The 25,600-nt window shown below is 41.3% G+C and overlaps 3 protein-coding genes across 5 annotated transcripts in view; 2 read left to right on the forward strand and 1 right to left on the reverse strand.

The window, feature by feature from the left end:
* chd1l (chromodomain helicase DNA binding protein 1-like) overlaps positions 1-11,833 on the forward strand; it is a 28,978-nt gene extending 17,145 nt beyond the window's left edge. The window contains exons 19-27 of one of the 2 annotated variants that reach the window (XR_010092182.1): positions 2,299-2,397; positions 2,486-2,556; positions 2,792-2,906; positions 3,603-3,711; positions 3,792-4,019; positions 4,210-4,294; positions 4,478-4,615; positions 7,706-10,089; positions 11,755-11,833. Coding sequence is in view for 1 of the 2 variants with exons in the window: in XM_063467498.1 (XP_063323568.1) it covers positions 2,299-2,397; positions 2,486-2,556; positions 2,792-2,906; positions 3,603-3,711; positions 3,792-4,019; positions 4,210-4,294; positions 4,478-4,600 (830 nt within the window). In the remaining variant the exon portion in view is untranslated. Of the gene's footprint in view, positions 1-2,298; positions 2,398-2,485; positions 2,557-2,791; positions 2,907-3,602; positions 3,712-3,791; positions 4,020-4,209; positions 4,295-4,477; positions 6,417-7,705; positions 10,090-11,754 lie in introns of those variants that run through there. The other variant, XM_063467498.1, reaches the window with a different exon arrangement.
* traf3ip2l (TRAF3 interacting protein 2-like) lies at positions 11,400-17,678 on the forward strand. The gene is made up of 10 exons (XM_063467499.1): positions 11,400-11,414; positions 11,752-11,853; positions 12,027-12,673; positions 12,754-12,796; positions 12,910-12,974; positions 13,055-13,152; positions 13,676-13,744; positions 13,947-14,063; positions 14,189-14,263; positions 14,409-17,678. Exons 1-10 carry the CDS (start codon positions 11,410-11,412, stop codon positions 14,553-14,555), a joined length of 1,368 nt encoding a protein of 455 aa, XP_063323569.1. The 5' UTR covers positions 11,400-11,409; the 3' UTR covers positions 14,556-17,678.
* Positions 17,679-17,798: 120 nt separating this feature from the next.
* wwc3 (WWC family member 3) overlaps positions 17,799-25,600 on the reverse strand; it is a 49,638-nt gene continuing 41,836 nt past the window's right edge. The window contains exons 15-23 of one of the 2 annotated variants that reach the window (XM_063467497.1): positions 25,382-25,577; positions 25,118-25,288; positions 24,520-24,611; positions 24,269-24,416; positions 24,018-24,182; positions 20,072-20,164; positions 19,760-19,990; positions 19,478-19,605; positions 17,799-18,472 (exon numbers count right to left, since the gene is read on the reverse strand). In XM_063467497.1, the coding sequence (XP_063323567.1) occupies positions 18,406-18,472; positions 19,478-19,605; positions 19,760-19,990; positions 20,072-20,164; positions 24,018-24,182; positions 24,269-24,416; positions 24,520-24,611; positions 25,118-25,288; positions 25,382-25,577 (1,291 nt within the window). In that variant the 3' untranslated portion in view covers positions 17,799-18,405. Of the gene's footprint in view, positions 18,473-19,477; positions 19,606-19,759; positions 20,165-24,017; positions 24,183-24,268; positions 24,417-24,519; positions 24,612-25,117; positions 25,289-25,381; positions 25,578-25,600 lie in introns of both variants that reach the window. The other variant, XM_063467496.1, reaches the window with a different exon arrangement.

Consider the following 25,600-nt stretch of genomic DNA (forward strand, 5'->3'; position numbering starts at 1 on the left):
TAACGTCACAACAATGTGATTGGTCACTTGCAATGTTGAACCTGGAACAACATTTTCATGATGATCTGGGAACAACACCAACACGACTATATCAGATCATCCCAGTAACCACATCCTTAGCATTAAGTCTCCCAGTTTTAGGAGGCTACTAGATAATTATCTGTTATTACAGTGTGACACACTAAAAGCCCTGACTTATAGTGCAAAAGTTAACAAAAAAGTACAAAATTGATCATTTTCTTGTGCAAAGCAAATAAGAACTACTGAACGACCCACTACCTACAGAAATGGGAAAGAAAAAAAAAGTCTGTTGAGCAGACCCTACCCAACCCTTTCTACCTTAGAGAAGCTGATTAATGCCAACATGGTGCCAAACAGGCCTCTGTAGAGAGAAAGATTTATCTTACACAAAAGAGAACTAGATCTGTACCAGTTGCAGCAGGACTGAATGTTGGATTGTGTAAAAGAGCCTGACAAGGTTAGATGTGAAAATTGAGATGTCATGCAAAGTCTTAAAAAATACCTTAATTTGTCAGTTCAAACAAAAACACCAACTGGCAACATGTCAGATGGTAACTTTGCCACGATATGAATGCAGGTGTGACTTTGGCTTAGTGTTTGGTGCACCTTGGGCACAATAAGTTTGAAAACCAAACCACAGTATGTGTCATTTACCAAAGTAGTGATTCCTTTTTTCTTTTTTTTTTGCTTGTCCGGTTTGGTTCTTTAGCCATCAGAATTGTTGTCTGAAGGCCAAGAAAGATGCCGAACGGATTTACTTTACCAAGTGGATCATCACAACCTTGCCATATTGGTTGATTTGATTGACTTTTGTTATTATTATTTGTTTATTTTATTTTTTTAAAGTTATTACAGATGGGACAGACATGACTGGGGGATAGGAAAGGGAGAAAGAAAGAAAGAATGAGGGAGGGAAAGAAAAACGGAGGGGAAGAGGGACAGTGAGAGAGGACACTTAAAAACAAGAAAGGAAAAAAAAATCACCTGGATCACCTGATGAGAGGGAAAAAAAGAGAAAACAAGCAAAAAGAGATCAACACAATACACACAACATCATTGCAATAACACAAATAAATCTAAGTAAGAGTAAACACTAAATATTGAATGTTATTGTGCAGCACGCAAGGCCGACGGCACACAGTGTGCTTTGAGGTAGGAGCCAAGAAAGGTGTAGTTTGTGCCTGTGAGCACTCGTGTGTACACCTGTGTGCACACCTGTGTGGACGGGCGCACTTTTATTCAAAAGGTTTCTCCGTGTAACGATCTGCTAGAAGGTTCAGGGAGCCATAGCCCCATCCCCTAGGGCATGAAGCAGGCATGGAGGAGATCCAGGCCCCAGACATCCAGAGGCCCCCCAGAGCGCGAGAGCCCAAGGAGGACCAACAGAGAGGCCACCGTGCTACCCTTCTGGAAAGAACTGAGGAGAGCAACTGACGTGGGATCACCCAGCAGCCACGGTGCAGAAGCCACAGGGGGCTGCGGTGATGTCCCCGCGGGCTCTGCTGGCAGTCAGCCTTGCCAGAGTAGACCGAGCCCCAGGCCCAGAGGCCTGAGGTCCGAGGGCCCCCCAGCCCCTGGAAGGGGCCCAACTGAGCCATGGGCACCCGACCCTGCCTGGCAGGAACTGGGATTGAGCTGGTACATACCTAAGCACCCAGCCCCAGACACTGAGAACCACCAACGCATCGACGCCTGAGGGCATCAGCCACCAGCAGGGAGTGTGGTGGGGAGAGATAGGCCCCCATAACTGGGAGGGCCTGAGTGTGACACACTAAAGGCCCTGACTTATAGTGCAAAAGTTAACAAAAATGTACAAAATTGATCATTTTCTTGTGCAAAGCAAATAAGAACTACTGAACGACCCACTACCTACAGAAATGGGAAAGAAAAAAAAAGTCTGTTGAGCAGACCCTACCCAACGGTTTCTACCTTAGAGAAGCTGATTAATGCCAACATGGCGCCAAACAGGCCTCTGTAGAAAGAAGAATTTGTCTTACACAAAATCTGTACCAGTTGCAGCAGGACTGTATGTTAGATTGCGTAAAAGAGCCTGACAAGGTTTGATGTGAAAACTTAGATGTCGTGCAAAGTCGTAAAAAATACCTTAATTTGTCAGTTCAAACAAAAACACCAACTGGCAACATGTCAGATGGTAACTTTGCCACGATATGAATGCAGGTGTGGCTTTGATTTAGTGTTTGGCGCGCCTTGGGCACAATAAGTTTGAAAACCAAACCACAGCATGTGTTATTTACCAAAGTAGTGATTCCTGTGTAGATGACTCAGGTCGGTGGGGAAGAGGAGGTCTGTTTACAGCACTGGAGGTGAGATCAGACGAGCCGCGAAAGCAGTATGAGTTAGCTGGAAAGATGAAAGGTAAGATTAACAGTAACAAAGCATTTTATTTCTTCTTTGGTGGTCTGACTGAAGAATGAGTCACAAAATTAAATATGATTTGTTTCAGATTTGGATCTTGGAAGTGTGCTTCTGTTCCCAATTAATGACAAACAGTCCAGATTGAACAGCCAAGATCAAGTAGGTTCTGGTTAAAGAACTCTGCTGCATAAAACACTCTAAATGTCTTAAAATGCATGCTTGTTTCACAATATCTTTTGTTTCTTTGCAGTAGTAGTGATCAGTTGTGTGATATACCTGCTTTGGGTTAATGTGTGGTGACAGGCTTGCAAAGCTGTGGGGAACAGCACTCAGTGCCATGCAACAGTGATCAGATAATATGTTAATCGGCTTCCATCTCCTTCCTGTCACCCAGTTAGCCCTAATAGTGGCACAGCAACGAGACAAAGCCAACAACTTGTCTGGGATCTTTCTGAGTGCTCTGGATGAAGGCCTGAAGAAGATTTACAAAGCGGCCAAAAGAACCAAGGGTGCAGTAAAGCATTTCATGCTATTTTAATACAAAAAAGTGTGAAATGTCTTTTTTTTCCATGTAACCTGAGAGTGGTGAAATTGTGAAAAAAACATTTTAAGTGTCAAGTCAGCAGTGCTCACATAAACCCTTGTAAAGGTTCGAATAATAACCGAACACCTTACAGTAATAACACACCTTGAAAATGATGTTATCACTGTAAGACCTGATTGGCAGGATTTACAGGACGTGCTGTGTGCCATCTGATGTGTGCACGCACAAATTCTTACAAACACAACTGCAGAAGAACAACCAATGAAGCAGGAATTTATATTTCCTCTAGTTATGTTGCATGCTAGATGAACTGATTAAAACACTTTGCACTCACTGCTTTTGCTATTTGTGCCCCAAAATCAACCGATACCTTTAAGAAACTCGTAAAGACACTTCTTAAATCTTACATTTAGTAATCAAGGCACAGCTGTGCACATTATCAAACCAGGTTTGTTTTCTTTCTCCCTCTCTTCTCTCTTTGGCTCACTAGGTCTTTATTGCAAATACTCTTCTTTTTTACGTCTCTTAAATTCTTTGTGACTTTCTTGATTATTATTTCTCCTCGTGTCCTTTGAACCTTTACACGTGATACTGGGCTACAAATAAGCAGGAGGCTACTGCTAACAGCTACTAACCCTTGTTGTCTTTTTCCCACACAAAGCAAGTGTTCATCTTCCACGTATCGGTCACGCCACCAAAGGTTTCAACTGGTATGGCACAGAGAGGCTCATCAGGAAGCACCTTGCTTCCAGAGGCATCCCCACATTCATGTATCTTTTAGTGCTTTCAGAGCATGGACTCAGTAGTAGTAGTTGTGATGTCTGTAATCTTCTCTTAACCAAACTTTCAGATACTATCATAGCAGAAATGTCAAGAACACAGTTATACCCCAGACATCCACTTCAGCATCCTCCCCGGGGCTACAGTTGCAAAATTCTGATGGCACCGACTCTGCAACCTCCGGGCCCTCGGCTACACTCCAGAGCCCTGCAGACCTCCCTAGTTTCATGAACGGGGTCCGTGTGTTTTTCTACAACTTGCCTGCATCAGAGAGGAAGAGGCTAGCCCGCTATCTTATCACATATCCTTTTATACTGGATGCCACTGCTTGGTGTTTTAACTGTTACTGTCTCCTGTGTGCTTACATCTGCGGCAGTTTGTGTGGTTTTGTTGAGAAAAGAGCCCGAAAGCTTAAATGCCACAACAGTGAACTACAGAGGTGTGGTACGATGCTCAAATAATGTTATAACTCCTCCTTAGCTGAAGTGCACTTATGATGGAGATGAGGAGGAGATCATGAGTCCGGATGTCACCCACATAGTAGCAGAGGTGGAGAACAACATCCACTCACAGGTTAGTGTCATGGTAACTCACTGATGCTTATCTGACGTTTGACATACATAATCTTTTCCAGTAATGTTTATTTGTCGAGGTGGGGCGGAAAGAGTTATGAGGCATTTTCTTGAGGCAGATTAAATTTCTTTAGGTTGTAAACGATATAAATTAAATACTATCTCTTTGTTTTGTTCGAACCAGGAGCTCCAGGATCTGCTGCGTCAGTACAGTCAGGCTGTTCCTGTGCAGAAGGCCTGGCTCGAGTCCTGCTTTTCCAAACAAACAAGAGTCAACACTGCACAGTACCTACATCAGCTCAGATAACACACTGTTTTATTGGTGTGTTTTTAAATGACGTCATTAAATTGTGCTTCGTCACAATGAACCCTGAGTTCACTGTTGGATGCTTGACACATAGTGCAGATCATTTGATAGCTATTAAAATTGATTATCTTTAAGAAGCATAAGGAGTAAACGAACAACAACAAAGGAGGAGGTTTGATGTGTTTTACATAAATACATTACTAGGTTTAAAAGAAATATAAATGACACAATATCATTCATACACCTAATTTTGTCAATTCAGGCTCACGGGGCATAGCCTGTCCCAGCTGTCATCCCTCGACAGGGCACCAGTGCATCACCGGGCCGACGCACAGAGACAGACAACCATTCATACCTACTGCCAATTTAGAAACACTAATTAACATGCATGTCTCTGAAACCTGTGCAAACAGTAATGTGAATTTAAACTGTGTGTAGTTTGAACTCACATCCAGTTGCAGATATGAGACATCTACAAGCTCGTTTTTAACAAAAATCAACTAACGTGGAAATATTTTGGGCTCTGAGTGACTCTGACTAAAAGACTAAAAGAGAATAATGAGCCATTCTGAAGTGGACCTAATGTGCTCCTTTTCATCTCTATATTTTGCTACTTTGAACTCTACTAAAGTAGCTTTGCACTATTCACTGCTCAAAAAATATAGCTTGCTTCTCTCCCTATAAGAGAAATTTGTTTTGATTGGCTGTCTCTCACAAATAGAAGTTTTGATCAACAGGTAGGAGGTGCTTCTGGGCTGCCGTGACCATATTATCAGTATCCCTCTGTCACTGACATCATACTTAGCTGCAGGCAGGTTTTTCCCCACTCTCATTGTTTAGAGAAGTCTGAGGCCTGAGCTCACAGGAATTACTGGAAACTGCATTTATCCCGCATGAAGAGTAAATTATTAACTGGTGAGTTTTTCTAAATCTCCTCTTGGACACAAATTTACCCCTTCATGCTGTTGGTATGGGGCCACATTGATGATCTTATTACACTGAGATTCTTGATGTAGGTGATCACTGAGCTCAGGTTTCTCTTAATTTTTATGAAAGTTTTGTCGCATCCAATTTTATCAAATATTTATGACCACAGACAAACAGTGAGATGACTGGACAGATGTGGGAATAAGCTGAATATCTATGATAAAGAAATGGGTGAGGCAACTTCAAGTTGTATAGGAAGGGGAAAAAATGATCCTAATGTAACTGTAGATCTATTATAGGGGTTCATATCCTTTACTCTTTGACCTTGACCTGAGGCATCTCAGCATCCAAGTGATTTATGGTTTGCAGAATAAAATTCTGTGCTTGCTTTTAAGATTTTAAGGCAGTTTCAGTGTCTCTAATAACATTTTATTAGATTATAAACTCCTCTCTCAGTAGTCTTACTTATGAAGGTTACACTTAAAATAGTCTTGTAGTAAGTTATTTTAGTTAGTTACATTTTCAGGGATTACTTGACTCCATATTAAATCTTCCTTCAAAATATGATAGTGTGAAACCGAAAAGAACCAAATTTCGTTTTTCAAAACTGAATGATTTTTTTTTTCAGTAAAAGTAATTTCTTTTTATTGAATTTTTTTTGTATATTTAGAAAAAAGGAATATTTTGGAATATATAAAAAAACAATGTTTCATTTTGAAGTAATTCAAAAGTTTTTAGTTTTCAATTACAAAAAAATCATGTCATTTCTTGTGCCACACTCCAAAGAGGAAACTTTTCAACAGAACATCTAACGAGCAAATAAACGGGTTTTAAGATGTTGGACTTTGTGTTTTGTTGTTAGTTTTGATGAATTCAGGTGTTTTGTTTTCTGGGTGGGAGGAAAGTCATGATGTGTATCTACTATCATTAAAGAACTGTAGATTATAGTTTAATTAACTATTAATTTAGAGTAACTTTACTATTAAAAATGAAATGGTGATTACATGTTTTCTAATTAATAATGATGAAATTTGCTAGTTACATTTCCGTAAAAATAGAGGAAAAAAATGTCAGAGTGGAAAAAACAGCTCTCTGCACTGGAGCTTTGCTTTCTCTGTACTTAAGCACTGTGAAAAGTACCTACAGCAGGAGTGCTGTCAGGACACGCCCATACACGGCGATTGATATCATATGAAATACGATACCATAACATAAATACATGTAAACAATCACTAATCAAATTTGATTAAAAAAACACTTCCGTTTTGAAGTTTATCCCCAAATAAGTAGGTTTAAGTTATTATGAAAGTTATTCTTCTGTTGCTATATTTGCTGCTGCAGAATTCTCATAGATTTGTATTCAGAATTTTGTTCTTCTTATAATTTGCAAACAGCTACAGTCTCAGAGATACATAGTGTCTGCCATGATACAAATACTGCAGCAGGATGGGCCTCTCAGAATACTACCCAAACCACAACCTTTTACTAAACCTAACCTAACCAAAAAAACAAGTGAAAGCAAAACTGAACAGGATAGGAACTGCAGTCTGCAGGTTTACAGTCTTGTGATCTATACCCCACCCCCCATCATGCCTGCCTACTTACATAAACTTTAAAGCAGGTGTAAACACACCAATGAGAGAAATGGGACCAGATTTAAGCATATGGATGCATCACCTTTCTGACCTCTGAAGTCTTAGGGTTATTAGTATAGTACAAACATATGATTTATGAGAAAAAATTACTTCTGTAGCGATTTACAAAACATTTGCTATTCTCTGAAACTGACCACCATTAGAGATCAGCCGTTCCCAAACTCAAATATCAAAGCCCACACCTGGTCATGTGGAAGAGAAAGTAAGCCCTCTTTTAATTCTTAAGTTTTAACAGCAAGTTTTAGAATCATCTGGTCCTTCTCAGGTATTAAGATTGATTAAATACAACCTCAGATGAACAGCAAAACACGACGTGTTACACGCTGACATTATTTATCTAACAGACTAAACCAAAATGCAGAAGCAGTGTGTGAAAAACTAAGTAGACGCCATGCTTCTAAAACCACCCTTAGCAGCCATAAGTTGAAGTCATTGTTTTCTGTGTGACATTTTCAGCCTCTCACATCGCTGTGGAGGAATTTCGACTCTTTGACCTTGATTCTTTTCTTTTTTTCTGTTGCAGGTTTGCTGCTATGCAGACAGTTGGTATGAGGTGTTTGTACTGATATGCTGTGATTGGTTTTCACCAAAATGTGGCAATGTGCATTTTGGATGCACATCACCTCATGATGAAAACACCCCACTGCAAATAAATAAACAGTTTATTAATAATACATTTTCAGATGATGATGATAAGATGCCAATTAACAATCTCGGGATGACATCCTGCGGCGGTTGGTGAGGGTCGAGAAGTACAACCCACCTCCTATCGGGGAGCTTCCGACCATCGTCTCCATCCCCATTTAAAAAAAACTCTGAGCTGAAGAACATAAAAAATCTAACTGTGGGACCAGATTAATGTTAGAGAAAATAGTTAATCTGGTGATTTAGTGAAGAGAAGTGTAAATAGTTTAATTTGAGTGAATTATCTCACGGCTGAGTGCTGCTCTTTATTTGTAAGGTGAATCGAGCTTTGAAACTTTTGGATATTTTTATTTTTATTGCACAAAAGGACAAGAGCACGAAGGTAAAGTGCTAAGTGCATCCAGAACAAAAACAACAGCAATATGCTGCTAACGGCAAAATAGCCAAGAATAGCCAGAGTGATGGTTATAGCTGAGTGAATGCCGACCCCAGCCCAACAAACAGATGAGCACTCAGGCTGGAGCCAGTGTTCGTGTTTCTTCAGTAGAATCACTGTAGTGATTGCTTTGAAGTCTCTGTGCTGGTTTTGAACTTTGTGCTGTCGGCTTTTTGTTCATACGTAAATACTAAGAGAAAATCATATGTTTGTACTCATTAGGACAGGGATTTGTGTTGGTGTGTGGAGCTGTAGCCCCAGGTTTATATTTTTGAATGGTGATTGTGAGACAGTGTGTTTCAGATCATTTTACAGAAGGATGCAAAAGTAATGTAAAAAGTAGTAATTAAGTACATTACTTAATTACTCAAGTTACATACTGCATTACTTTTAAGAAAAGTAGTCTGTAATTTGTGTAATATGTTACTTCCTGAGTAGTTAATCCAACACTGATCACAACAAAGAGGGGATCACAAGCGCATGGCACAACATAGAAGAGCCACCTCCACAGGACAAGACTCAGCAGTCCATCTGCATCTAAAGGACAAAGGACACTCTTTCGAGGATGCCAATGTTCACATTTTGGACAGAGAGGACAGATGGTTTAAAAGAGGAGTGAAAGAGGCCATCTATGTCCACTGTGAGCGACCATCTTTGAACAGAGGCGGTGGTTTACGACACCAACTGTCTGCCATCTATAATCCAGTTTTGAGTTCCCTCCCCAGACGCCTTAACGCCCACTCACATCCTGGGCCATCTGACCTCAGGAATTCACATGACAAGGTGGGGCCAGGTTTCACAATGAGCTCACCCGAAACCCTGGCTGATTAGGTCCCACACCCGCTTTCACACCTTGGCTCATGTGATTAGAGGATCACCAGGGGGTCCTTTGTCCCTCTTTTGGGGGGGATACTCCCACTGGGTTTAAATCTGGGACTCTCGGCCATTTGACCTTTAGAACTGAAGAAGCTTCTCGGATGAGAGGTGAAACGTCTTCAAGCAACTTAAAGAAGTCCAGACGCTTTTCTTTGCAAACTCCTTTGACTACGATGACCTGGATGACTGAGAACCTTCACAGACAACAAAGAGGGGAAATAGCTTCAGCATTCACTAACATTTGACCCACAGCATAGAGTTCATTTGCATGCACGTAATGTCTTTGATATGCTGCTTAGCGATGGCAGCGACTCTCAAAGCGGGGCCAGTGGAAACCCAGTGAGAATCAATAAGTGATATGGAATTGCTGAATTCTTATTAATTCCCATCGCTACTTATCATTTTCAACTTGAAGACTCAGGTTACATTATTAGGGGCGTGGCAACTTCCCTAGCACTTTTTTTTATAAGGAGCCACAAATAAAAAAATAAACAAATAATTCAGCGCTTCATCCTCTCTTTCCAAATATGATCACTCACCAGCTGACACTGCTTTTAAATGTAGGGTCACATTAAACAGTGGCTACCTCCATCTTTTCAATACAGTCTGTGGATCATAGGTGGTTTAATGACTACATGTAAATCAATTAGTAAACTGTGTGTGTGTGTGGAGGAAGTCGATTGGGTGAAGGTGGAGTTTCTGGGGTGGGCGGTGCAGCTCGGCAGCACGCTAAAGATCAAACTGGCTCCGGTCTGTGCGTCAGTGTCTTTCATGTGTCTCGCAGAGACGTGGGTAAAAAGGACAATTATTACTGAGGCTCGAGCCCTTCTTTCGTTAATTCATATTTCTCTGAGACTCTTCGAGGACCTTTTTCCCCTTTGAGGTGTTCCTGTGTTTCCACGCCGCGGCTCAGTGACCTGAAGGAGGCTTGATGAGTGGAAGCAGCGACGGTGAGTTGAATTATTACGCTTACACAACACGTTACTTGGTCACGCGCTTTACAAACCATCTCACGCTTATCACACCTTTAAAAAATATATATTAATAGGTTGTTCTTTAGTTTTCTCTTCGTCTTTGAGCATTTTTCTTCTTTCTTTAAACTCAGACAGAAGTGAAAGTCACGGCAGATTGTACTACAGCTAATTTAACGCTCGTAGTGGTGTGAAAATTGAAAGTGTGATTATTGGAACCCTGTGTGTGTTTATGCTGTGTGTTGAACCGCAGGAAGTCAGCCTGAAATTTAAGCAGACGGAGAAATATCTGGGTCAGCGTCAGTGGAAAGTGCAAACTGCGACCACAGATCGGCTTTTAATGAGTGTGATTTACATTTACGGGAACTATCAGGGGTGTGTTGGAAGATAAACCCACCTAAAACGAGGTTACACGGCTTCTCTGTGGAGAAAGTCAGTGGAAAAATGAACGGTGACCCTAAAAAACGATCTAAGGGGATGCGATAGACTTTTTTTCTCATTAATTCACTGAAAGCAGTTTTCATGGAAGTTTGAGCGCTTTAAAAACAAAACAAAACAAAACAAAACACAAAAAAAGACATCGGGAAGACCTCTGAAATCCCAGAGGCAAGTTTTACGTTTTTAAAATTTTTGTGGTTTGATTTCGCCGGTAAATGAGAACCATCATTTCCTTATTCCCACATGTGCGTTTCCTGATGTGTTGACCATTAAACATTTAGAGAAAAGTCCCCTGTGTGGGAGGCACGTTTCTTGCAAATCAAGTCAAAAACACACCGAGTGTGGGCTGATATCATCAGTGCTTTATGAGTTTGTTCACCTCGAAAAAAAGTGGTCCTGAATTGACTCAGCTGGGTTTATTATAATAAAACGTCCAAACAGGATTTTAAAAAAAAGAGAGAGACTCCCATAACAAAACAAAAAAAGAGAAAAACGAGCCAGACTAAACAAATAATCCGACCTCCGTCTGCTAACTACTACTACTGTAATATTATAGAAATGTTGATCTCATCAGACAAAACAATCACACAAGAGAAAGTGTAATTTATTTACACAGCCTGCCTCACCCAGAGTGTTTCTGCAGGTATTATTATTATTAATAATAATAATAATAATAATAGTGGTGTATACTTTATTGATCCCTGTGGGGAAATTATTCTCTCTGCATTTAACCCATTCACTCAGTGAAGCAGTCGGCAGCCACCAATCCAGCGCCCGGGGAGCAGTGTGTAGGGACGGTACCTTGCTCCGGGGTACCTCAGGGTAGCCTTTCAGTAGATTTGAACCCCCGCCATTCCGATCATGAGGTAACCACGCCCCATTTGGCGACCACGCTACCTACTGAGATAACCCTGGCGTTCACATTTCGAGGATTCGTCTTCGCACCTGTGCACTTAAATACCTTTGACTGTGTTGAGTTTGCAGTAATGTAGGGCCGTTCATAAGTTTGGCTTTAACAGCTTATCAGCTCTGTTTCATTAAATATATCAACTAAATATATCAACTTTTATCTGGATGTTAATCACAACATATACTGCCGTTCATCTTGTCTCACAGACAAGGGACTGTTTACACCTGCTGTTCACATCATCATTTCACATTTTCAGATTCTTTAAATACCCATGTGTGTGTTTTTATCTCCAGCAGAATTTCATGTGCATCTCAAACCCCACACACATGGATGTCAGGAGGAAAAGGTCCAATGATGCTGCCCACGTCGGTCTACTCGGTTTCAACAACTACTAGGTGAGAGAAACGCTGCACCCATCCCAGCGCCTTTCTGCTGTGCTTTCACTTTAAAGTCACAGAGGATATCACACTTGATAAGAGCTGATAAAGTGTGTGAAACAGAAGTTCCACTAAAGTCAGACTGAAATTAATTTGCCTTCCCCCGTTTTGGTAAATGTTCCGGCTCACAGTCATATCAGCCACCTGGTCAGTCCCCGCAACACACCTGAAGAAGACGATGAAACCATGAGTGCAGAGCTGAGACACCCCAGCATTCTTTCCAAACCGGAGTCCGCCTCCGATCCTCTGGGCCACCACCCTCTTTCAGACCGTGATGGCTCTCTGTTCGGCAAGCAGAGCCTGGACACAGAGGAGGAGCACAAGCACAATAGGATCTTCCTCCAGTCCAGCTTCTGCCCATCCCAGCCCTCTCACAGCTTGCCAGCTGGGTACAGCCCACAAACTCCTTTCCCGAGCCAGGTATACAGCGGCTGGCTCCACCCGAGTTTCGCCAGCAGCTGGTCGGGATATCCCAACAGCCTGCCGTCCTGTCTGAGCCAGAAAGATTACTCCAGCTGTTCTGGAGAGAGCTGCCTCTCCAGATGCAAGTTCCTGTCCCTCCCCGGCACTCACAGCAGCATGGGCAGCTTAGAGCAGCCGCTCTCTCTGCGCTCCAACCCGCCTTCAGCCAACCTGTGCCACCACACGTTATCGCCGTACTCGTGTGCACCACAGGGGCCCGCCTGCTGTGCTCAGTGCCCTGCAGACGCCTTCAACAGGGAGCCTGTGGGCAACAAGCATCCCTGGCCTGAGTACCATCCAGCTTACCGCCAGTACTGTAAGTTTGCTGGACCCTTTTTTAACCTTTAAACCACGCACAGACAGCAGCCGGTATTTATTTTGTCTGTACTGCTGCAGATGCAGGTGACTGCAGAGTTCCTGCAGGTGGATTCGCACAGATGTGAGTTTTGATTTTTTTTGATTTATTTTTTTAAAATTACGATTAAATTCTTTCTCACTCTGTTGCTTGTTTCTGACTGCTATTAAAATGATTTTTTTTTTAACTACATGCAGTGGACACAACGTTCCAGTCAAAGAGAAGCGCCCTCCTTGCAGCGCGCCGCTGTCTCTGGAGCAGAGTGAGTGCTCACAAGCAGATCAGACGCCTGGTCCTGTTGTCGGACGAACCCGCCTCTGAAAAAGTTTGTTTTTGTTGCAGGGCGTGTCTTCGTCACTTATGAAGCAGACAACGATAAGCATGTCAACGAGATCATCAAATTTGTGGCTCTGCTGCGGCACAATGGCTTTGACACGCACGTACGTGCAGCTTTTAGTCTTTTTGTGTATTTTGTTTGAACAACTTAGAGTCTCAGGAGCTGGAAAAAAACAGTTAAAATTCAGCTGGCTAGATTTTAACAAACAACATTTTAAAAAACTTTGTCATTTTAAATCTAAAGTTACAAATTTAGGTGCAATTATTATAAATATAGTATATAATAAATAACTTATTAAATAGTTTACTGTATATCCATTTAAACAAGTGATTTTTGAACGGGTACACTAAATTGTGATTCCTGGCTTTTTTGTAATTTCCTCCCAGAGTGAATGCTAGATGCTACAGATGGACTTTTAGTGTAGACTCTCATCAGCTCATCACGTTACAAATTTCTTGCTTTCATTTTGTTGGTGACTCTGAGTTTCTGTTAATATCTTACAAGTTATTGCGTGTTATTTGTCAGCTTGTCCTGTTAACTGGCTTTACACATTTAAAATGTATAAAGAATTTGTGTGTTTTCTGTGCAGGGTTAAACTGTCTGACTCGCAGCTTTGCTTGTTTCAGATCGACATTTTCGAGCAGCAGTTCAGAAGCATAAGCAAGATTGACTTCATGGAGCGATACCTGAGTGAGGTAAAAAAAAAAAAACCTGTCGGTGAAATTCTTTCATGTAGATGAGATGAAATAACAACAGTTTAAATTGAGTAATCTGCCAACTGAGGAAGTCATTTTCACATCTAGCAACTCAAGTCATTCTGCAAGAGTCAGCTTGTTGCATGAAGAAGATTGATAGCTGCAGTAGCTTACTGCCAGTTGTGATTTTCTCTTGTCTTAGAAAGAGTATCTCATCATCATCATCATCAGCCCCAAATACTACGAGACGGTGACCGCTTCCCCTGCTGGCCTGGAGAGCGACGAGAGGACCTACAACACGGTTTACATACATAAACAGGTGAGCGACCTGAATGTGGTCCAAACGAAGACTGAAATAATCTTAACGAGAGCGAAAAACGGCGTGCTCTCATCGCCGCTGTGAAATCAAATTGTGCATGTGGTTTTCCTGTGTGTGTCACTCAGCTGCAGAATGAATTCATCCAGAATGGAAGCAAGAATTTCAGGTTCATTCCTATTCTGTTCCCCGGGGCTAAAAAGGTAATTTTTACATGTTTTCCTGAGTGAGATCATGCCACAAATTTCACCCCCCCACCCCCCCTAAGACAAAAAACAAAACAAAAAAACAGTCTCACACCCTGTTTTGTTTCTTGTTTTTTTTTTTTTTGTTTGAATGTATAATCAGTGCCACGTCCCTAACTGGCTCCAGAACACACATGTATATGGATGGCCACGAGATCGGGATGACATCCTGCGGCGGTTGATGAGGGTCGAGAAGTACAACCCACCTCCTATCGGGGAGCTTCCGACCATCGTCTCCATCCCCATTTAAAAAAACTCTGAGCTGGATTCACAGACTGGACTTAAATCTTATTGGCTGTTGGTCATTAATGAGGTGAACAGGGTGATGAGGTGCTTTTGTGAACAGACGGATATTGTGTGTTTGTTTAAATTAACATATAGAAAAGTGCCAGTGTTGGTCTGAGATAGAGGTGCAGACTCAGGCTTTTTTTTTTTTTTTTTTAAATGTATATCTTTGCAGTTGTGCATCATGCTGTATGTGCACTGGTGCTACTCCAACTCGTGTTTTTTTTTTTGTTTGTTTGTTTTTTCTAAGGGGGTCTATTATGATTTCCAGCCCCAGCTATTGTTACTCTTGGAATCGGGAGCTTTGCCTGATTCACAGATCAAAGCAGTCCTTATTCATCGTACAGGTGCAGAGACCGAGGAGAGCGCAAGCCATGTTGTTTTGTTAAAGCTACAGTTTGCACATGTTGCCTGAATGCGTTGTGTGCAGGTAATCATGAAGTTGCATTTTTGAAAAGAACACAGCTGTGAGGACAGTCTTGGAATATGAGTGTGCAGAACAGGCAGAATGGTGTGTGCGTGCAAAAAAACAAATTAAATTTTACGTGAGAACTGTTTGGGGAAAGCTTTTGTTTTCACACCTCAAGCACCTATGTTGGGCTTAAACTGAGGGTGTGCCTCCTAGCTGATGGTTACACTTGATTTATAGGACTAGTAAATTGCTCCTCAATAATGTACGCTTCACGCAGAGCACAGCAGGGAAAACGCTGATAGCAGAACAGGTTTCAACCCCAACTTTAGCACTGCTTTCACTCAGGGCCCAACAATACTGCCAGACCTGGTTCAACCTGGTTTCACCTGGTTGAATGTTGGTCGAGCTGGGCGAACAGTAGATACACGGGTTCAACAGCCTGGGATTTACTTTATGTATATACACTGATCTCCTTGTACATGTTTATATTAAACATCTCAAACTGGAGCGATATACAGTACTGTGCAAAAGTTTTGAGTCACTGCTCATTTTTTAAAATACATTATCACCTTTATTCTCCAACATAGCCTAAACTCTCTGAGACGAACCTTCTGGTCATTTTCTCCAGGCTTCATTCAAAGCTGTTTTTTGGATGTTGACTGCCTTTTGTTCTGTTCTCTGTCAAGATCACACTTCAATAATGTTGATGTCCGGGCTTCATGACTAATAGTGTTGCGTGTTGTTTTTTTGTCTTTTCTGTCCGGATTTGCTTTTAGTAGATTGACAGTGATCTCATACACAATGCCAATCAGAGGAAGGTATTGGATGGTGGATCAAAATCTGATGGTACTTTCAGCATTCCTAAGACCATGAATTTTGACAAGATTCCCCACCATGTTTTACAGATGACCGCTATTGGCCTCCTGATGTCATCCTTACGGACTGACCATGATTTAAACCAAAAATTTTCCAATTTGAATTTGTTACCACTGATTCTTCACTCCAGTTCTCGCGTAATTTCGCATACCTCTTTTTCCCTTCTTCACAGCCTTTCACTGAGACCACTTCTGATGATCACCTTGTCGATGTAAACTTACTATTTTATGTCTATCAAACTGTGTTAGCTTTGGCTTTTTTCATAGAATAAACAAAAGACACGGAAATACAGTATCCAACTAGCAGACTTGCAAAAACACCAAGAAATACAATTTAAAAAGAGTTTCTTTGCAAAGTTGTATTGTTATGTAAAAACACAACACTGGTTCATCCCTTGAGTTAGGTGCCTTTTCTGTGCTCTGGTGATACGTAGGTGACTGAGTGGCTTAACTAACAAAAGAAGTTCCTCTGAAAATGGACAGGTACAGGGACTGGGCTGAAAGCTCAAGTCTACTTAAAGTCTGGCTCCTTGGAAGTAAAATGTGAAGAAATGAAGTGTGGCTCAGGACTTTTACACAGTACTGCATGTGACAGAAATTTAAGCAAAACATAATAGTTCCCCTTTAATTTTACAGCCTGAAAACACAGATTCATGAATAAGTGTTTGTTTGTTTTACTGGACATCTCCTACACGTCACTACAAACAGATGTGTATGTGTTTGAGTGGAACAGCAGGGCTCTCACTTACATGTGCAAACATTGACCCAGATACTATATTCTCTCAGCCTTTATGACTCCAATTACAGGTGCCTGTTCGTTTTAAACAGCTGCTCAACTGGACGCATAACACATAGTGGTTTGTCATCGTGTTTTCTTATATTGTGTGTGGTTCGTATTGTTTAAAGAGAATGCAGGTGTGGGTAAAAATGGTTTGTGGCTTTTGTATTTGCATTTATACCTCTCTGTAAGCTGCACCTGAATTCATTTTCTCTAACCCACTTTTGTTAATTTATGTTCCAACTAAGTTATTCTTAAAAATTTTTAGCAATTATTTTTTTCTGTATGAGCGTTAAAGTGTTTGTTTTTTTCCCTTTTTAGCATCTAACCTTTTGTACTGAATACAACAAAAAGAGCGGGGTGTAATCTGGTGTTTTTCATGTTCCTTCTGCATTGGAAACTATTCTCAGGGGATCCTTGATGCTAGATGTTACAATAAAAGTATTGAATGACTGAAAAGTGCGTTGGCCCACATCAGACTTGCCCCCGAGCTGGCTTTTGAAAAATGCACAAGCGTTCGTAAAATTGGCCCCAAAAAATACAGACAAGCAGAGGCACGCTGCTGGGCTTCGTGGGGCTTCTACAAAAAGCAAGCTGAATTTTTCTGTTTAGGAACGAACCATGAGAACTTTAAGGTTTGATTGCAGATGTGTCAACACATCGCTGCCTCTGATGCCTCCATGAGAAATCCAACTGAGTCGCTTTGTCTGCTAACAAAGCCTCAGAAGCGGCGCTGCAGTCGAATTACATCTGCTGCCTCTCCTTGCGTTATGAAAGAACTTCAACAGGATGTTGTATAAAGATAATTGGCTGACACAGCTGCCTGCTTCGACTGTGGTACAGTTTCTCAAGAATCTGCAAATTTAGACTCAAATGGGTCATCGCAGGCTGGCTGTGGTTAGAGAAAAATCTTGTGTAATGCTGTGACACATTTAAAGAAAGTGCCTGCGTGTGCAGAATATGACACCACCTCCATCGTTGCACAGGTTGAATAAATACATTAAAATCCTGCTTTTTGCACAACTGATTACAAGCGAGATACAGATTAATGGTTTTATCTTCACAAGAGGTAACACTGCAGATGTTCATACATTAAGAAAAAAATCTGAATAGAGTGTTTCATATATTCATCCATATATTGAAAAGTACATGAAATAATATTAATTTTAATAACAATAAAAGGACAATGACATCTGTAACAAAAGTGGATTACAAAGTGACTTTTTATGCAAATAACTCTTAAGAATTAGGAGACAAATCAGACAATAATTCAATTTTACTGTATGTAAAAACACTGAAGTGCTATTTGTTCAAAGCTACAAAATACACTTAAAAAAAGCAGGAAGAGTTCTTTTTTATTTCCTTCAAGGAAAAGTACTATAAAATAAGTTACAGTACAGTGAATTTGTTCAAACTGACTTTTGTTCCCGTCTTCCAGCCTTTTGTAAGCACAAACAGAAGATAGTCATACAGGAGTAGAGAGGGAGATTGTTCGGAAGTCACTTTCCTCAAAAAGGAAACGAGCAGCCGCGCTGTCGTCAATAACTGTGCATCTTTAGTGTGTTTGTGTTTACAATAATCACACAAATGTTTCTGAAAATGTGAAACCTTTGAGCTTTGAGTCTTCATAGTCTGCTGGTCACGTCGCCTGTGGCCTTCGAAGAAATCTTGGTACTTCATGAGCTCAAAAAGAAAAAAAAAAAAGAGCACAAATACTTCATGTTTAGTCACATAATACAGAGACGAGCTCTCATACATCGTCAGCCGGCAAAGGAGGTATGTTGAACCTTGGTCTTGTGAAAAAAGCCATCTTCTCTCTGCAGGCAAAGAAGACGACTTGTTATAATTTATATGCAGTTTTTATTTTGTAGAGTAAAAGCTTCCTAATCAGCAGTGATCTTTTATGAACTGTTCCGTGTCTCTTTGGTGTTTGACTTTTAAATCAATGTAGACAAACGCCCAAAAGTTCTGTCGTTTTGTGTTTCGTACGCTTTGCTGCTTTGACTGTAGATTCTCAGTCAGTTTTGCACAATGCGTCACTTTTGCATTGTGACATGGTGCTCTCTAAGGCTGGAAAAATGCACACATGGTCACCAAATTGGTCCTGAATTGATGGATGTTTTTAGTTAGTCCTTAAAAAGCAGGTGGACCGGCAAAAGCCCATAAAGTTTAATCAACTTGGAGTGCTGATAAAGCAGGAATGGATCATCACTGATCAGTTAGGTCTAGATGCTGATGTCCAATGTGTCAGAGATTTGCAGACGTTATGAATGAAGAAGAAAGATCAATACTGGAAACAGTCTTTGCATGAACTTGACTTATTTGCCAGTAAAAGTTTTAGTAATCTTCTCATGCTACTTGTCACATTTCTGATTATTTAAATCTTAAAGAATGGAATTTAATTTAATGGAACCCACTGATTGGGCCTGCCATGACTTTCTTCTGATGGAGATAACCACAAATGTAACATTATGTAAGGTTTCCAATTTAAACTATGGATATGTGATATGAATAGAGTAGGAGCTCTGTAGATCTTAAGTTTCTAAACAACAGTCCTCTTCCACGATATCTTTCTTCAGAACACGAGGAAGGAATAGATGCCAAGCTAAATTTAAGACTCAGATTAAAAATTTAAGACTTTAACACAAGTCAGCGGGTGTTCATAGCATACAGCTGAAACAGATTTTAGCTGACTTATATATCACATCAGTTTAACCTGAAGTGCAGCCTCTGCTGACAGACACATTAATTTTCCAGGGTAGGCGTCCCTGGACTTCGGTGCCGTTACTAACAATGTGAAAACTGATCAGTGCATTTCTCACCTGAACGTCTGCACAGGCAGCGGCTCCTTCTGGCTCTGCCCTCTCATCTGTAGAACCTCCTTAGAAGCCTTTCTCAGCCTCCTCTCTGCCGCCTCTTCCTGACGTTGCTCCTGCTTGCTTTGGTTGGCCTGTAAAGCAGCAAAAACTGTCAAACGCTGCTGAAACAGGTTTTAGCTGACTTATATATCACATCAGTTTAACCTGAAGTGCAGCCTCTGCTGACAGACACAATAATTTTCCAGGGTGTTTGTAGGGGAGCTGCAGCCCACTCATTTTCCTCACCTGTCTCTGGGCCTCTCTGAGCAGGCATCGAAAGCGCTCGTCCCTCAGCGCCCAGTTGGGGAGCTCGGTGGCCTCCCTGGACTGCGGCTCCTCCAGTCGCAGCTTCAGCTCTCTCAGGGCGCTCAGCTCCTCCATCAGCTGCCTCTGACGGGTCCTGCAGGCCTGGAGATCCAGCTCCAGGTCCAGGGAGGTGCGCGTCGGCTGCTCGGCAAGGGGGGAGCGGTACGACTGCTGCTCACACACAGACACCTCAGGTAAATGACAAGAAAACCCGTACAGGTACAGGGTGAAAGAGACATAATGACAACGTACCTGCTTATATCGCAGTGTTCTTCTTTCCAATGTGTTTCTAACAAAAGGCGACTTCTTTGGTAGAGTTGAGCTGTCACTGTCACTGCGATACAGCTGAAAGAAACAATAACATCCACTTTAAGGCCACAGCTCACCCTAAAATCAAATGCATGTTTCCACTGCCCCATGGTGCCAAATAATCCAGCTACTTTATTTTAGTGCGAGTTGCCTTATTTTAAAGTGAGCCACACTTAGTAATGTGCAAAACTCTTGAGCCGACCCTAATTTCTAATTGTGAATATGGAAAACATGGCAGTGATTTATTACATGTTTAAACTGGCCCAAATGTTTTAGTTAACTACAGACAAGCGGAGACATGGACTTGCCTGCAAGGCTTTGTGCAACAAAAACGGTTTGAACAATTCTAATTAGCTTGAATGTCAATATTTGGTGCGACCACCTTTATTCTTTAACACAGCCTGGACTCTCTCAGACGAGCCTTCTTTAAGTAGTGTTCAGGAATAGTTCTCCAGGCTTTTAAGGACATTCAAAGCTCTTCTTTGGAAGAACATGATCCCACACTACTTCAATAATGTTAAGGTCTGGGCTCTGGGGAGGCCAGTCCATTGTTGTTTCCCATCAGATGCTAAATTAATTACATCACTTTGACAAGATTCCCAACAATGCTTACTGAAATGTAGCCTCAAACTACAACAGACCATGGTTTATAGATTTTGGAATAAAATTGGATCGCTCCATAAGAACGATGGCCCTCAGTGATGCCTGTAATTTGGCACACCTCAGCCTTTGCTCGATGTTTCCCTTCCTTAAGAATGGCTACTTGACAGCCACCCTTCCACTGAGACCACATCTGATGAGGTTTCAGGGCCAAATGTATCTCTCAGGTCTTGTGTCAGGTCTTTCCTGAATTTTTTCCTATTTCTTTCTTTTATACACTGATGTAGTTTTTTAGGACTGCCATTTCCACTTCAGCTTCAGGTCCAATTCAATTCAATTCAATTTATTTATATAGCACCAACTCACAACAACAGTGGCCTCAAGGCACTTTATATTGTAAGGTAGACCCTACAATAATACCTTCAGAGAAAAAAACCCAACAATCATATGACCCCATATGAGCAAGCTATTTGGCGACAGTGGGAAGTAGTGCTGGGCGATATGGAAAAAATATTTATCACGATATGAATTATTTTATATCACGATAACGATATATATCACGATATACCACCTGACCTGTGGTCATATGGAAAGTATGCAGTCTGTAAACAGCGAGTGGAGAGGGTGCAGTCTTTGTTTTGAGTTACCGTAAAGCATGTCGCAAATCCGGGTGCACGTAAAGCAGCACCATGTCGCAAAACCACAAGATGGAGTTTCTTTGCGAAAAATATCTTTTTTTTTATACTTTATTATTTCTTGCATAAAGTTAAGAGTATGTATAGTGAGAAGACAACACTAATATATTTGCCACAAGCTATTTAACCCTTTAAGATCTACCATAGAACCAAGTCTGCCAGAGGTTATCTTTACATTTTACATGCTGTAGTGCCATTTGTGGGAGCATTTCAAGTTGCTATACATCAATACAACTGTTATAGCCCAAATTTTAATAATGTGTATGCATTAAGTCCATAGTAACTACATAAATTGCAAAAAAGTGCAATAAACTACAAAAAATTGAAAATCTTTTTTTTTTTACATACATTTTTACATTTTCTAGTTAGAGAAATTTAAGAGGCTTATCCCTCAAAACTGTAAATACAAAAAAGTTGCACAAAATAGTTTCCAACCATGAGAAATTTATTTTGAGTGTCTTAATAGTTTTATTTTTGAGATACACAAATTTTTATATACTACAGGAAAAATGAAAAATAAATAAATGCAAATTTGCAAAAACAGTATATGCATCAAAATAAACTATTTCCAACAGTGTAATTTGACTTCTAAGCATCCCAGAAATGATACAGAAGAGCATAAAGTCAAACATGACTTTTAAAAACACCAACATAAGCTTTGAAGCTTAAAAAACTACATCTTCCGGGAAATGACGTCACTTCCGGTTTCGGACAGGTAATGGCGGACATGCGATAGTTCGCGCTGACTTATATTCCAACTTAGGAAGTGTTATGAACAGCTGATCGGATCGGCAAAGCCTGTTTCTGGAATATTATGTTTTTGTTGCTGCAAGTCTGGAATATTATGTTTTTGTTGCTGGAAGTGGTTTTTTTTGCAATTTTTGCAAAGCTATATGTGGAAGAAAACCGTGACCTAGGGCAAGCTAATGGAATAAGATGTAAGTACAACTCCTACGGTTTCATATGCAAAAAAAAAAAATTATTGCGCTACCTTACGTGGTTCCAGTTCTACAGGGATTTAAAAATAGTTAGGGAAAACGGAGTGTGCCTGCTCCGACCGGTTGTAAACGGTTAATGATATATTTTATGTAATAATTTATAAAATTCGGGTTAGAAGCGATAGAAACGATAGAAGACAAATGGCAGGATAGACACTTTTCTATCGTCCACACGATATATATCGTCATATCGCCCAGCACTAGTGGGAAGGAAAAACTCTCTTTTAACAGGAAGAAACCTCCGGCAGAACCAGGGAGGCAAGGCCATCTGCTGCAACCGGTTGGAGTGAGAGAAGGAAGACAATTTCTGTGCCAGGTCTTTCCTGAATTTTTCCTATTTCTTTCTTTCTTTTACACACTGATGTAGTTTTTTAGGACTGCCATTTCTACTTCTGCCACCAATTATTTTATGGACACTTTGCACAGTATTCCAAAAATTTTCAGCTTATACCTCGTTCTATACCATTTTATGCTTGTCAAAATGTATTATCTTTGGCATTTTTCATATATTCAATTAATTTTTCAATTCAATTCAATTCAATTTTATTTATATAGCACCAAATCACAACAAAAGTCGCCTCAAGGCGCTTTATATTGTACAGTAGATAGCACAATATTAAATTAAATTTTCATAGATTTAAGATGCATTTGGTTCTTTATCAAGTCGTGTGTTACATGTAAACACAACACTGCTTCGTACTTTGAATTAGGGGCCTTTTTTATGGTTGAATGATTCATAGATAAGAGTTAAGTGTGGTACAAAGACTGGACTGAAAATGAGTGAAAAAACAGCCACTCTCCACCTGCCATTTTTCGAACACACTGGGACTAAAAATCATTCGTCTTTGTGCCCCAAAAAAATGTGAGAAACTCATTCATGTTTCTTTCCACAAATTATGACCCAGTTAGTCTAAAAACACAAACCTGTTACCGCACTACACCCACCGATCTTAGCACTGCAGACGAAAGTGCGAATCTACACAGGATGTAAACACTTAAAGTCGTCCCCTCACAGCTGAGCAGAAACTAGCTGTGCAGTTCTTTTGGTTGGCAAATGTAGACAGTAGAGAGAAATTAGTTCCGGCATGAAACTGCTCACAACAGCGTTTGTGGATTTTATTTGGGTATTTTAGTAACTAGGTCATGATTTCTGGAAAGAGACACAGCTGTTTTTCAGATGATGTTTTTGAGCTATATATATTAAGATAAAGGAGACTCCTCCACAGCTGATGGGCAACTCAAACCAAACAATACAGTATAAATGTTCCTGGAGGTGGGCGGGGCGGGACGGGGGCGGGACGCGGGCGGGTGGCAGAAAGTCAGAAAACAGTCATAATTATGGTTGACAAGGTTGAATGTTGTTTGTTTAACTTGCTTTGAAACAGTTAATTACATTCAAGAATCAGCTCATGTTTAAACATTTTAAATATTTAAAGAGAGGGGGGACTTTCCTACAACTATCTGCACATTAATCGTGCACGACCTTTCCATCCAGATGGATATACAGCATGACAGGAAAGAAAGATGAGAATTACACTTCACATCTTATATTCATATCTATATGCTGTCACTTTTATAATAAAATAAAATACTCACCCTGCACACATACTGATTACGAGCGCCCGGTGAGAAGGTCTGGGAGCGAACGATGGTGCTACCACGCATGAACGGCGAGGCGTGACCCCAGCGGGCTCCCCGCTCTTTAGGTCGGACTCGCACCGGCTCTGGGAACATGCCTTCTGTCATGGTCGCCTTTTCTACCTGCAAAAAATGTATGAACAGAACTTTTAATGCCAGATTTTTTTCCCCAATAAGAATCTCCTCACTACCAAAGCGTCACCTCTTACCTTGATTGTTGAGGGTTTGCAGACTGTCTGGTCACAGCGTCCTCCGGTGGTGATGCAGATTCCCTCTGCACACAGGCCCTCTGAGCAGGGAGCGGCGAATGCAATGCTGTTGCTGCAGCCGCTGTCGATTGACTCCGCCTGCCAACTCCTGAAAAATGCACCATCCTCATAAAGGTACAAACACGACAGGGGCCAAAACAATTTTTTTATTTGTCAAAGCAAAATCTAGCCAGAGAGGAGGATAATGTCACCTTTCCGACGCTGCCTCCCCAGGCTCGTCCTTCTTCTCCCGCTCCTCCAGGTGGGTGGGGGTGTTGCGTGACAGCAGATTGCATGCAGTGTCCTGTAACATCAAACAAGATCTTCAGTCTTTCATCACTCCCCTCCCTCTGACTGCTGACAAGGGCTGAGGCTGGGGCATGCAGGCTGACTTGGCTTCTGAGACACATTCTTGTCAATTACGCACTCGAACAAGCTACACGCCTGCAGGCCGTGGGCTACAAGCTGCTATTCAACAATGGGAATGTGAATTTATCCAAAAGAATTAGCAGGATTACAACTTACAGGATCCAGTGAACAAAATTAGTTTACTCAGGCTCAGCTCTTGGAACCACAGGCTGCGGCTTTAAGATGGATGTAGCAACTGTAATGTCAATCTGGTTTATAGACGCGATTTGAAATGTTAATGTTTTGGGCAAAATGACTATATTTGGTCTGAATTCTCCCTGACCAGGTCCTCCATACGCAGTCACACAGCCAAAGTCTTTGTTTTTAACTGATTTTTATCTGAGCAGCACGGTCCAGCTGCTTCCTGACACTACTGTTATTGACTAAATAAAATATGTTTACCATGGCTCCGGGCCTTTGTTCGTCAACCTGGCCATCCTGGTGTCTGCGTTGGATGACGTTCCTCTGTTCAGGCCTCTGTGACTCTGTCCCACTCAACATCTGCACTCGCAGCCAGTGGTAAACCATCTCTGGGCTCCCCTCACAATCTGCCAGGCTCACCTGGGCTTTACCCTGCAGGCAAACACAGGAAATTTTAATCTGAGCAGCTGTAACCCCAGTCTCCACCAGCAGTGGGGTTATGGTAGCTGAGCCCTTCAGACCCACCAGCAGCTCTTCCTGAGCCTGAGGTCCCAGTGAGCAGACAGACAGCTGCAGAACGCACACCGCCAGGGCGTTTGCTGGGACAGGAATGCGGAAGCCTTCGTTGAAAGTCATCTGGGATTGTGGCTCCAATGCTGTACAACAGTAAAACGCACAGGCCCTGCTGGCGTCCAGTGAAATCAGGTGCACCTTCACATACCTGAAGAACAACGCATGAAAGGA

This window comes from Pelmatolapia mariae, linkage group LG23 (genome assembly GCF_036321145.2).
Source record: "Pelmatolapia mariae isolate MD_Pm_ZW linkage group LG23, Pm_UMD_F_2, whole genome shotgun sequence".
Lineage (NCBI taxonomy): Eukaryota > Metazoa > Chordata > Actinopteri > Cichliformes > Cichlidae > Pelmatolapia > Pelmatolapia mariae.